General features: G+C 34.7%; 1 protein-coding gene across 1 annotated transcript in view; it reads left to right on the top strand.

Annotated features, from left to right (window-relative positions):
- Positions 1-6,342: 6,342 nt before the first annotated feature.
- The window catches only part of LOC115222342 (mitoferrin-1), a 34,693-nt gene continuing 26,349 nt past the window's right edge, over positions 6,343-14,686 (top strand). Inside the window, exon 1 of the mRNA XM_029792533.2 lies at positions 6,343-6,991. Coding sequence (XP_029648393.1) covers positions 6,791-6,991 — 201 coding nt within the window. The 5' untranslated portion in view covers positions 6,343-6,790. The remainder of the gene's footprint in view (positions 6,992-14,686) is intronic.

Genomic DNA, 14,686 nt, shown 5'->3' with positions numbered 1-14,686 from the left:
TGAGTAGGTTTGTGATAAAAGATCTCTGACTATGACTATCCTGTCTTTTTATAGATAGTGTATGTAAGATAAAATTCTTCAATGCATTCTTCTTTAAGAGAGTAAGATATAATTTGAGGGTAGTTTGGCTGCTGTTTCTAGCAGATCAAGTGACTGTATAGAGATAGCTCTGAGAGTGACATTGTCTGTAATTTAGCTCTGGATAGCACCAACCGTTGTTGCAAAGCAAAGAAAGAAATTTCTGCCAAAGAAGCACTTCTTCAAAATGAGGGGAGGGGGAACATGGATGTATGTCATAACATTTGGGAAAATGGAGGAGGACTATCAAGAGTAGTGTTCCTAGTCTTTTCTTTCAAATTTATTATTTACGAATTCATTTAATACATTTTTGAAAGTTTATTCATTTTCAAACATTCTTCTTCAGTTTGGGAATTTTCTAATTTTTTTTTCAGGGCAATGAGCAAGCAGGAATGGTAGAGAGCTTGACTAAACAACCCACAGCATTTAGCTTTGTTAATGTTGTACATTAGAATTTTAATGGAATTCATTTTGTCTCCTCAGCCCTCTAGAATCAATAGATATGCTTCAGGAAGTGCTAAAAAGATACTAAAGTTAATTCTGTTGGCTCTATCCCTCTGTACATTTGATCTTGTGTGTTGTCAAAATAAATTATAATTCATTTTTTTCTATCAACTCTTGTGCATCCCTTTTCTAACTTGAGTCAAGGTCTATATAACATCCTTGGTTTGTAAAAATGTATACGGTAATGTCCTTTATTATTATTGTATATGTAACATAATGCAAATGTGTAGCTTTTTTGTGCATTTTGTTTGCAGAAAATAAAGAAATAACAGTAATAATGTTTAATAAATTGCAAGTTATGACTTCATTGCTTTCAGGCTTAGCTTAAGGTATTTTCATGCCCGACATCACAAAATGCGTCTGAATAAACATTGCCAGACAGCAAATAGAGACTCGGACATTGTTTAGAAAATATTTTTCATTTTTAACCTCATATATAGTATGCACTAGGGATTTTGACTTTTAAATTTTGGGAAAAAAATGCGGATTACACTTGAGGATTTACAGTATATATATATATATATATATATATATATATATACAGAGAGAGAGAGAGAGAGAGAGAGAGAGAGAGAGAGAGAGATACATACATAATGATGGTAAGATCAACAAAAAAGTACTCCATCTGGTGGTGAAAGATAAATATTATTTAATAAACAATATATATAGTTTTATGAGCTACTAACAGTTTCATGCAATGGTGCCTTCATGCAATCTTCAGGCTAGCCCGAGGATTGCATGAAGGCACCAAACATGTTAAAAAATGCTGTTTGTGATGTTTTCATTGCATGAAACTATTATTAATAGCTCATAAAAATATATATTGTGTTTATTAAATAATACATAGATAGATATATCTGTGTGTGTGTGTGCATGTGTATTTGTATATTGTTGAAAAATTGAAAAACCTGGTGCTTTCATATAAAAATACTCTGCTTGGTATTTGTTCCACTTGAATTGCATAGACAATCCCTTGTCTTTTCTCTCCATTACATTTCATATAAAAATACTCTGCTTGGTATTTTTTCCACTTGAATTGCACATAGACAATCCTTTGTCTTTTCTCTCCATTACAAATGTAAGGAAAACTAATTGGTGACCAACATATGGGTATGGAAACTGGATCTCAATATTTTTCAGGAGAACAATTGACAGAACATTTTAGTTGCATGCAATTAAAAAAAAAATCCACTTTTTTCTCCAGATGTCATTCAAGTATTCATATTAATGAGAAATATTGGTAATTGTTTCTGACATAGCCAGAAGCCTCAAGTTTAAATGATAGATATAGTCAATTAAAATTGGAGATTGTTGATATTCAAAGTTGTGGAACCATTTAAGAAATTATGTCTTTTATGTTAATTTTCAGTTGAATATTTACCAATGTGGATTATTTTTGTAGCTTGAGTTATAGCTTTTTAATTCTTATGCTTGACATATAGTTTGTTAATTATGATAGTTATTTCAGTGAATTCTTGTAACTAGTTACTAGTTGACTAATATATGAAGAAGAAGAAGAAAAAGAAACTATCCAGTTAATTCAAATAAAATCTGTATAATATATTTAACTGTGAATAGAGGCGTCAAATTTCTTAAATATGTTTGCATGCTTGAATTTTCTTTTGAACAACACTTATTGACAACAAAAGAATTGTAAAAAGAAATTATATAAAAGTGCATATCACAGTGGACAAGATGGAGGTGTTGAAGTAATATTATGAGAAAGAAAGGGTGTATCTAACATGACATGTACAATATTATACAAAAATAGTACCAGAATTCTTTTTCACTGTCATGAGAGTATAATTCTAGTGCAAAATTACAGCAGCAAGTTCAGACGTTCATTATTATGTTGTATATGTTTAAAAGAAAATGGTGACCATATAAGTATAGGTGTGGCTGTGAGATAAGAAGTTTGCTTCCCAACCACGTGGTTCTGGATTCAGTCCCACTGTGTGGCACCTTGGGCTAGTGTCTATAGCCTTGGGCTGACCAAAGCCTTGTGAGTTGATTTGGTAGATGGAAACTGAAAGAAGCCTGTCATGCATGTGTGTGTGTGTGTCTTTGTGTTGGTGTTTGTCCCCTACCACAACTTGACAACCAGTGTTGGTTTGTTTACATCACAATAATTTGGCAGTTCAGCAAAAAGAAAAAAAAAAGAATCCCAGTAGGATAAGGACTAGACCAATAGAATAAAGACTAGGATAAATACATGTGACTAAAATTCTTCAAGTCTTCCTTCTTTCTTTTTCTCTTCTTGTCTTTCTGCTCTTCTTTGTCTTCCTTTGAACTGTTTTTTGACTTTGTTGTGTTTTTCTGAACTTTTTCAAAGCATTGCGAAGAAAATGAACACTGCGTTGGAGTGGGAAATCATCTCACCCAAGTTGAAAAACTTAGAGGAAAGAACGGTGGTGTTGAGGACTTATTCTAAGTCACTCAGCACCATCGCGGTCTTTCCTAAGACAGAGATTGAAAAAGAGTCGGCAGAATATCTGCCAACTATTCAGTTTTTTTTCCAGGGGTGTTAGATATGCAATGGTGTGGTTGCTATTTGACACCCCTGAGGTGGCTCACAAATTTGTGAGCCAGTACTTAGAAGGGCAAAAGATTCTGTTTCTTCCTACATATTACGGAAAGAATTAGCCATAGCTTGGGTCTGTGGGCTGCTACCAGGCATTGAACTGGAATGGATAGAGGACACTATCTGTCGGGGTCTGGGTGGGCGCAGGCCCAAGCTGTTAAATGTGAAATTGTTGCTGGTGGTTGATAGGATGGAGTCAAAAGCGGCATTGACCCTATGGACCCAATCAAGTGCTAAAGATCTGGTATTTCCAGATTTTCTGAAAATGGCCAGTTGTAGGAACTTGGTGATACTTGAAGGACACATCCCCACCAAATGTCACCTGTGCCTGGAATCGGACCATATTAAGAAGAACTGTCCCCAGGACCAAAGTAGGGTCCTAGAGCAGTTAATAAAAGTAGCGCCCCCTCCTTTTCTTTTGATGGGAGAGATGGAGGCAGTCGAGGAGGTGGAAAAAAAGGAAAAAAAAGGAAGAAGGTGGGAAACAGTGGTTGCCCTTGCCCACTGAAGGACCCCAAAGCTGCGGGAGGGAAGATCCTCTAGATAAAGCGAAGGAACTACACTGTCCCGTAGTACAAGGGAGGAGAAAAGAAAAAGAAGAAGAATGGGACATTGCCAGTGGTTAGTAGTACACTGCTGGCATGTCCTGAAACCTCATCAGTGGGAATTGTGCCACCGTTGGAGGAAACTGTGGCCCCTCCCAGTGTGATGGATGATTTTGTGATCTTTCATAAGGGAGGGGTAGTACAGAGATTTCTGAAAAAGCTAGAGGGCCGGAGGGAGGGGATCCTGTTCTGGACTGAAGACCCGGATTGGCCTCCGCAGGTAACTGCGGAGGTCATAATGGAGGATGATATGTTCAAGGTGATGGACTCCTTTCCCAAGGACCAATATAGGTTTGCCTTTTGGAGCCCTGACTTGGAACTACAAGATTGCCTGCGGGAGGTATATAGCCTGGTCGAGGAGGAGGTTAATACACTGAACTTCTGCTCACATGAAAATGGCTCTGCTCCACTGGTATGATTCACAAGGTGCAGGCATTGGTGTGTGGTTTTGGATTTAGTTCCACTGCCCAGCACCTTAGGCAAACGTCTTTTACTATTGCTCCAGGCCAACCAATGCAACTGTGTGTAAGTCCATTGTATGTGCATGTGTGTGTGTGTGTGTGTGTATATATATATATATATATATATATATATATATATATATATATATATATATAATATATATATATATATATGTATATATCTAATATAGGATAAAATTTTTCGAAAAAATTCTATCAATGGCCAGCATATTAAAAAATATCTTAAAGGTTAAATTTATAAACAACTTATAAACAAGGGAAAAGAAAAAAATTCTAATGCCAAATATGCCGAAAATAGACAAATCGTCAATAACCATATAAATTTATCACTATAAGCGAGACGCGTGCTTATAGTGATAAATTATATGGTTATTGACGATTTGTCTATTTTTGGCATATTTGGCATTAGAATTTTTTTCTTTTCCCTTGTTTATAAGTTGTTTATATATATATATATATATATATATATATATATATATATATATACACACACACACACACACACATTCACACACACACGTGTGTGTGTGTGTGATGGACACATTGGATGGGTGTTCATGTGAATGTATACAATTGACAAAATTAGGAGTAGAGGTTGTAGAAGAAGCAGTGATAGAATATGTTATGGTAGCCCATTGCTTATACAAGAAATTTCCATACTAGTTAGAATACATCGAAGGAGTGGAGTCCATTCTTCTTTTCTCTTTGAAAATGTTTGCACATCTGAAATGGTGTGTTCTAAGACAAACAAACACATTTTAGACCATAAGCAAACTGTGGCCAGCAATTTTCAGACTTTCTGAATGATATGCCTAACAAAAAAATCACCTTGAATTTTCTTAGTTGTGCAGCCCACCTGATAAAGATCCCACTTTTTGAAAAAGGTTGCCCTGCTTGTTTTAAACAATAATCAGAATATATAAGTAAGTCAGTGTGTAGATTATTAGCTCATTGGCCATGAGTTTTTTTGTGCAGTTGGTATTTTGTTTTTGCTGGACAAAACATATTATTCTATGTTGCCTCTGTTCCTCTAACTATAAGGAATACCAGTTCGCCTGAGATATACTGATACCATTCGGAAGGAATTTTCTTTCTTGTTTGTTTTATGCCATGGACTGAAGGTTAGCAGTAGTTATTACAAACTATCTGGAGTTTACAATGCATCTATATTTTCTGTATTTTCAGAACTAGACGGCCTGCTTGAAAGTCAGTTCAAGCCTTGTCAATTGTCTTTCACTTTCTCCTGACGTTAAAATGTTTTCAATGAATTTTTCTATTCAAACCTACTGAAGGTATTTGCCCACCAACTATATTATACTTAAGGAGACTATGTGCTCATTTGTCCTGTTAGAAATAGCAGTCATATTTTCTTCAAATTTCATCTTAATATCTTTAAAAAATGAAGGAGGCATTGACTGATGTACTTCAGGGTACAGAGATGTTCATAGCTGCGCTGCAATGGTCTTGATATAGTTCTGCATAAGTACTGACAACTTGAGGCTAAACAAATTGTCACATTTTCTACAACCCGTACTAAACTTCTCACCACGCCTTTTCACAAAGTGAAACTCATTTCATATTTACTAATCTTACCTATTGTTAAAAAAAAAAAAAAGCGAAAAATGGTAGGGGCAACACCCATTCTTTCAACCAAATTAAAAAAAAAAATTCAGTTCCACTTTATTACAAACTATTATGCAAAAACAAAGCCCATCATATTTTCGGGATGTTGTGATGTTCATACTTTCTTCAAGGTATATGAAATTCATGCTTGTTTTTGTTTTTTTTAAAGAAGGAACGGGAATTTAGATTCATAAAGCAGAAATTGGGAAGTTGAGACATTCATGCCATCCTAAATGTATAAATGAAATAAAACAGTGACGCGCAGGGGGAGAAGTGTTAATAGAACAAAACTTTATTTGAGCTTTACAATGGTGTTATATCACCGACTTCAAAACGAAAAAAAAATAAACGAAAACATTTATTGCGAATTAACAACAAAAAATTCAAAAGTTGACAAGTCTCCTCTACGAAGGACGTGCTTAACCGGAAGTTAAGTAAATCATACGCATGCCTAATGTGCACTTAACTCCTCCCTCCTCACACAGTCAACCAACCTAACTTCTCCCCTTTACTTTATGCCAACCCAGTGGAGTAGTTGGTATCGGTGTTATTCTTTCGCGAGAGCCACTCGAACAGAACAGGATATATGCTAATTTCAGTGGTGGCTTAAGGAATAGTCCAATGAGCGTCTTCATTCACTCTATGACGGCACCACACTCTAATTTTGGTCGTTTCTAAACTCACTTTTCTCAGAAAGGTAAAAAAGATAAAACGCAAAACAAAATTAATTATATGTATATATAGTTATTCCAAAATGTTTTTTCACCACACTCTTATTCGGAACATAAGTGTTAAACAACAGAGATCAAGGTAGAAGCCGATCACACTTTCTTTCCTTCTACCTTTTTCTCTCTCTGGCTTGAATTTCTATTACAAACTCTGAACGAATGAAGATTGTCTTTATTATCAATTGAGAGATGCTGGTCGATGACAGTGGAGGTGGAGGTGTTGTTGTCAACAGCTCCTCTCCGACATCGTCTTTGGCATATTTGCAAAGGGTCGACGACAACCCCTATGAAGCGTTACCGTCAACTGCCAGAAATGTGACTCACATGATGGCAGGTGCTGCTGCCGGGATTTTGGAGCACACCGTTATGTACCCGATCGACTGTATCAAGGTATATACGTCAACTTTTCTCTTTCTCTCTCTCGCACACACTTACATGCACTCTCATTAAGACATCCTACCTGTTAATCAGATTCCACTCTTGCAAAGAATTCTTTCAGCTTTTCGCCCCATTCACTTATTCCATAGATTACCACCAATTCACACCGGTCTGTTATTTTAACTTTAGTTAACCTTTAATTCTCACAGTTATTTTACCAATTAGCTGGTGACATTTCCTCCGTATCTACTGTAACTTGGACACGTTTTCACCCACGTTTTATAACCTTTTTTTCATAGAATGTTCTTCAAAGTTTACTATACCATAAAGGATCTTGCTTTCTGTACGAATAAGGCCTCGTTATTGCATCAATTCAACGTGTATTACTTTCATTTATTCAGGTTTATTGCTATAGTTTTAACGGCTAACGGTATTAGTGTGCCGGTATTAATTCAACAAACCCTGTATGCTCGTATTGTAATTCAATATTCTTTGTACAATGATATATAGATATGATTTTCCCTACCACATGGTTAACACCTATGAAGGTCGTCCTTGATGTTTCGGTCACTGACTTAAAAGTTTTCTATTTAGAATAGCTCTTAATTTCCCGATTGCAGCGCCAATTGCTTTGTCTAGATGGGTTAAACCATTTCGACCTTCACTAAGGTTGAAGTGTTTAGTTAACTGTTAGTATTAGATTACTAAACAACAAAAGTATCGGTAAAATGGCTGCACTGTTCTCATAACAAACTAGTCAAATAAATGTGTCCCCAAGTGATTTGATAGAGGTTATTTGCTGTTGAAAGCCGAGCTAATTATATCCATTCCAACTATCTCCCCCACTTAGTTTACATGTGCCAGTAGTTAATAACTAGGTGAGTTTATAGTGGCAAGGTCTACTACAAACGAAAGATTGCCTTTATAGTTATTTAAAATGTGTTAGAAATATCTTTATCACTATTAAGTTTTAGTTTGTTTTGACATAGTAATAATTCCAACCGAAAATCTCATGTCACTTTACTCTGATCGCTAGAAACAACAGTTTAACTTATAGTGTCTGCTTCATCGAAATAAACATCTCTACATCCCTCTCTGGTTTTGTTCCTCAACTGCGTATTCCGTGATTCTGTGTAATAAACAATATAGTTGATTGTTCTTTTCATTAGTGTTTGATAGATATGAAATAATAATAATAAAAGATGTTTACTAAGCAGTTTATCTCACAATAGCGGCTTGTGCCTATATATTAGAAATCAATATTCTCAAGTTTACAAACACATGATCCTGGCCTATGTTCTGTAAGTATGTTATATAACATGAACACGTATTCAATAATATATCTCCACATCCAAGAATTTAATGTCCAGTGACAACAGTTGGAAATCGAGCAGTAATTAACATTTTTTCAATCTATATAAAGATTTAACTTTGGGAAAATTATTTTTAATGTTAGGGACGTTATTTGTGAATGTTCAAGTCTGTTGTAAACGTGAGTTGAGTTTCTCTTAGCACCACGTGGGGTGCTGTTTTACGCACTATTTTCTCGATGTATTTTCTGAACTGAATTTGTTAGTGAAATTCATTTCATTTTGGAGATTGATTGTCTCAATTCTTCTCAGAATTGATATTAAGCTGAGTTTATTTTTTGAAAACGTCTGAAAGAAAACAGTGTATAAAATAGTGATGTTAATGTGTACACACACACTGGCTGGTTACCAGGCGTGACTACTCGATATTCCGGACGCCATTATATACATGTGTGTGTGTGTGTATATATATATATGTATATGTATATATGTGTATATATATAGTGTGTGTGTGTAGGTATGATGCTTATGTTAACCCTTGACGAATTGCTATCATTTTGTGACGTAACTTAGTTAAATCACGTTTCCATGTTTGATGTCCACTTTATGAATATTTTTTTCTCGACATGTCAAAAACAAAAACAAAAGATTTCGTCTCCGTTAGACATTTCAAGGAGACTATCAAACATTTGCCACTTCAGCTCATCTCATCTCCATCTCATTCTCTCTCTCTCTCACATACACACACACATTATGTATGTGTATGTGTAATCGTATTAGCCAAATCAATACAACATGCTCCAAGTAGAATTCATTTATTGTTTAATAGTTGACTTGGTTAATACGATTGGATATGAAACAACGGTTTAAAAATTATCAGTAGACCTAATTTTGTTATTGTTGAGTCTCAGGTCAGCCTTGATCGAGTAGGCTCATGATGAAAGGTGTGTCGGCCTTGACCAACCTGTATTTTTGTATATCCAGGAATTCATTAACCGGTGTCTTTTATGTTATTCTCTAATAAGACTGCAAGGTCTGATTTGAGGGAAACTTCGCTGATATTTTTTAGGGATCGAGTGACTGTCTCGTGCTGCTGTGGTTCTCAATCGGGGTCCATATAAGATTTTGTTGTTAAAATTTATTTGCAATGAATTGGTTATACTTCTATAACACACAAACTATTTAACAATTTTTTAAATGTAGTCCCTTATAATATTTAATTATCAAAATATGATGGGAATTTTTTAAACACCGAATGACTTGCAGTAGAATAATCTGAGTCCGAGGATCAAAGCAGTAGAATAATCTGAGTAAAATAACCGAGGATCAAAGTGATCCGAAGGTTAAAAAAAAAAAGATTTGAGAAACACTGGTCTAGAAGCTCTTGGAGTTCTTTCTTTAAGTCAACCGTAATTGAACAGACCTTTGATAAATGACTTTCCGACCATGACCATGTGTGTTTTTCCCTTTTTATGATGATGGAATGTGATTCGAGGGCAGATTGCTATTTCTAACAAACCAAACGGCCTGGCAGAGGTGTCTCCGTTGTCTCATTTAGAAACGACATGACCTCCCACATTTACGTTTTGAGTTGGAATTTAGTCGGTATTGACTACTTATGCCGATAAAACAAATAGCTACGTTAGTTGCATTAAAACAGATTTCGGTGACTGAACTCTTCCCATCTAATTGAACGTATAAATAAATGTGTGGTGTTTTGCTTACTGGTTAAATTCATTCATTAAAAGCTAACGCCTTTCGAAAGTTGTACTTAATTTAAGGCAAAATGGTTCTATGAAACTTATTTCATGCTTAAAATCTGAAATCGGTACAGGCCTCTAGTTATTAGATGACTTGTTCAGTGACTACCGGAATATTTCGCAATCAACTTTCATTCAAATGTTCTAATGCATTACATAACTGGGAACGACCTGTTTTGTTTTTAACAGCTCGCAAAGGAATTCCTTCGATTATACTCCCTCTAGTCACACTGATGAAATTAGTATTTCTCGTGTCATCCTTCGGGTTCACAAAATCTGCCTTCGGATCAGTCGTTTGGAACACTCATTAAACTTGAATTAAACTTTAAAAAAAGATTTTTCTTTCTCGCGAATTAATTTGTCGATAATCGATAGTGAACGTCAGAAATAAAGTTTCTTGTGAATTAGGATGATTATTTTTGCTCGTTGGCGCCATAAGAAGCTAACTTAGGCGTATTTTATTAGGTATTTCTCATTTAGATCTTTGTGAACAAACAACAGTAATTGTTACCTTGTTTTAGCATATGTATTGGGATAGACCTTTTGTCGTAAGTCGAGGCACAGGCAATTTAGTGGCACGACTTAAGAAAAATGATCTAATGATAATGCTTAGTGTGTGTGTGGTGAGTACCCTGGTTTTTAGATTAGGCACACTGTATCCTCGCGTCTCGTTAAGAGGCACTAGGAAAGGCATCCATCCTTACCACAATCTGCTTCAAAACCAAAATCCGTAAACATGGACGTAAACATGTTTATATATGTTACGATCAAGAAGGCGAATCACATTGACCTTTTTGTGCGCACAGTTTGTGACAGACCATGCCTTTCTTTTGCTGGGCTCAAATCTCATTTGCGAACATATGGAAAACGAACTTCGAACTATTCTGCCTCTATGTCTGTACACACCTTTCAGTGCAATGTATGCCAAAAGGTCTGGAAATCTAATGGAGGCCTCAAATGATATTTTAAGATCCACAAAGATCGGAACTTAACTACAGGTCTTGATAGTCCAAAATCGGATATGCAGTCAATGTGGGTGTCTTTTCAAAACATTGGTTTAAAAAGCCACATCAGATGCCATAATGGTTCTAAAGTGTAGATACAGGAGGTGGTCAAACTCTGTATAAGGAGTAGACAACCACTATATATATATATATATATATATATATATATATATATATATATATATATATATATATATATCATCATCATCATCGTTTAACGTCCGTTCTCCATGCTAGCATGGGTTGGACGGTTCGACCGGAGATCTGGGAAGCCAGAAGGCTGCATCAGGCTCTAGTCTTATCTGGCAATGTTTCTAATATATATATATACACACACACACACACACACACACACAGATAGTTCCAATAATAATTGAAGTTGCTCCAGTATCGTGCGTTTTTTATAACAATTTTGAAAGTGAAAGTTGATGTCGATTTGGAATGATAACCATAATTGTGTGATATCTCAGTGTAGACAGTCCCAGTTCCATAGCCAATTCTGTTTTCGAAATAGGCAATTTTTCTTTTCTCGTGTCATTGATATCTATCTATCTATCCATCGATCAATAGATAGCATTTACCAATAAGTAGTTATTAGAGCTAATTATTATATAGATGTGTGTGGTGTGAATATCACTCACCGCCCGATACATTAGCCTACTCCAATTAACTAGTTTTTGTTACGAAAAAACTCTATTAATGTATGAATGCATATGTGTGATAGGCCTGAAAGTTGATAAAAGTTCAGTGTTTCACTGACCCACCTCATATAGCTCTCACTCATACTATATCAACTTCCGACTAAAGAAGGGGAGACTACAAACTTCTCTGCACTAAACAACAGGGAGTGTCTTTCACATAAGACGCATTGTTAAAATTTTACACGTTCATTCATCTTTTATCTGACTGCTACATTTTACTATACTGTATTGATATTATCTGTTCTGTTGATTATATAATCTGGAGAGTGTCTTTCAATAGTCAATCACTTTTAACGTCACCTTTTGTTTACTCAGTTCTCATTATTTATCAATGTATTAAAACTTATATAATTATTAGTATTTAGTTAGAGCACATTGCGATTGTCATATATATATATATATATATATAATATATATATATATATATCATCATCATCATCGTTTAACGTCCGTTCTCCATGCTAGCATGGGTTGGACGGTTCGACCGGAGATCTGGGAAGCCAGAAGGCTGCATCAGGCTCTAGTCTTATCTGGCAATGTTTCTAATATATATATATATACACACACACACACACACACACACACACACACACAGATAGTTCCAATAATAATTGAAGTTGCTCCAGTATCGTGCGTTTTTTATAACAATTTTGAAAGTGAAAGTTGATGTCGATTTGGAATGATAACCATAATTGTGTGATATCTCAGTGTAGACAGTCCCAGTTCCATAGCCAATTCTGTTTTCGAAATAGGCAATTTGTTTTCTTTTCTCGTGTCATTGATATCTATCTATCTATCCATCGATCGATAGATAGCATTTACCAATAAGTAGTTATTAGAGCTAATTATTATATAGATGTGTGTGGTGTGAATATCACTCACCGCCCGATACATTAGCCTACTCCAATTAACTAGTTTTTGTTACGAAAAAACTCTATTAATGTATGAATGCATATGTGTGATAGGCCTGAAAGTTGATAAAAGTTCAGTGTTTCACTGACCCACCTCATATAGCTCTCACTCATACTATATCAACTTCCGACTAAAGAAGGGGAGACTACAAACTTCTCTGCACTAAACAACAGGGAGTGTCTTTCACATAAGACGCATTGTTAAAATTTTACACGTTCATTCATCTTTTATCTGACTGCTACATTTTACTATACTGTATTGATATTATCTGTTCTGTTGATTATATAATCTGGAGAGTGTCTTTCAATAGTCAATCACTTTTAACGTCACCTTTTGTTTACTCAGTTCTCATTATTTATCAATGTATTAAAACTTATATAATTATTAGTATTTAGTTAGAGCACATTGCGATTGTCATATATATATATATATATATATTATATATATATATATATATATATATACATACACACACATATATATATATATATGTGTGTGTGTGTGTTGGTAATATTTACTATTCAGGGAAAAAAAATGTGAATGTTTGGTATTCCAAATTTTAAGTAATTTTGTAAAGCCACCTGTTGCCTAAATATATTGGCTTTGTAGACTCAATTTACAGAAATTGATCACTAGAGCTAAGTTACTATGAGTTGTCAAATTTCAGAAGCTTTATATAGTTATTTGGTTGTTACACTAGATTTCCTTATTTACTTTAAGTTAACATTTGCTTCGACCTTATTATCAGTATAGTTATTTCGTCGAGTTACATCAGGCATCTTACTTGGGATATGGAGGAAACTTTTAAAACTGTTTATGAGAACAATGTAAAATTTTAGAGTATGATTTTTAACTTATATTACCAGCAGTTGATCTGTAACGCAATTATAATAAAATGACAAATGGTTGGCATTAAAAGGAAGCCGTTCAGCTGACCTATTCAATGTATAAATTAATCAGTGTATACGTATTTATAACAAAAAGTATAGAAACAATCCATACAGCTGTCATGGAGACGAAAAGCAGCGTGAATTTTATAATTGGTGTGTGTTAATTTGTTTGAATATTGTGGAATGTTTATTATTTTCAAACAAGGTTAGGATAATCTACTGGATGGATCTGCTATTGTTTTTTAAAAGAATTTATAGACTACAGATAAATGGATGATGGGTGTTGTTTTTATCCACAGGTTAGTCTTGATTTTAAGCAAACTTGTGGTCAAAGACACCCCAGCCATGACCATCTTGTTCATTTTCTAGGACATATTTAGTACTATATTATCTAATGTGTCTTTTTTCCGTAAGATAGAAAGGAAGATTTAGCTGCTATTTTAGCATGTCGAGTTATTGCGTAGGGAGTTCCTGCTTTCGAAATTTGTTTTTAAAATTTTTAAATATAAAGTAGCGAATGAAGTGTTTGGAGTGATTTAAAAGTTTTTTAAAAATTATTATTTATAGTGGTTATTGGTTTCTGTTGTATATGTAACTTTGTCTAGTAGCTGAGTGACTGATTATGAAGACTTGGTTCCATTCGTAGCCCACTGTAGATATAGATGCATTGACAAACCATCTCTATTAGGAATGTCTCTGGACAGCTTAAATATTTTCATCATTTGAGGTTCTGCTTCTTTATAGGGATTACTTAATATGAAAAGGTTGACTTATTTATTTTAAGCTGATGACAAAATGTTGTAACACCAACTTTACTGTTTTGAATTGGGGGAGCAAGTTAGCTGAAAGAATTAATGTTAATCTTCAGTTATCCAAAATATATTGGGAAGATGTCATTCTTGAGAGAAAGACGGAATATTTAACCCATTGTTTTATGATATATGTTGGTGTGTAGAAAGAGTTCTATAGAATTTTTTGGTAGTAATATACAAAGCAAACCAGTTGAGTGGCTGTGGTATCTTTTATGATAGAGATTGATGTGTTATTTCAAATTTTAGTTCAGTTCTCTAATGTGGAAAGAATGGAAAACGCCCAATTCTTATAGTGTGATTTAAATATACTTTCGAATC

Source organism: Octopus sinensis, linkage group LG2 (genome assembly GCF_006345805.1).
Source record: "Octopus sinensis linkage group LG2, ASM634580v1, whole genome shotgun sequence".
NCBI lineage: Eukaryota > Metazoa > Mollusca > Cephalopoda > Octopoda > Octopodidae > Octopus > Octopus sinensis.
Note: the sequence above shows the minus strand (reverse complement) of the source record. Positions and strands in the feature narration are given on the sequence as shown.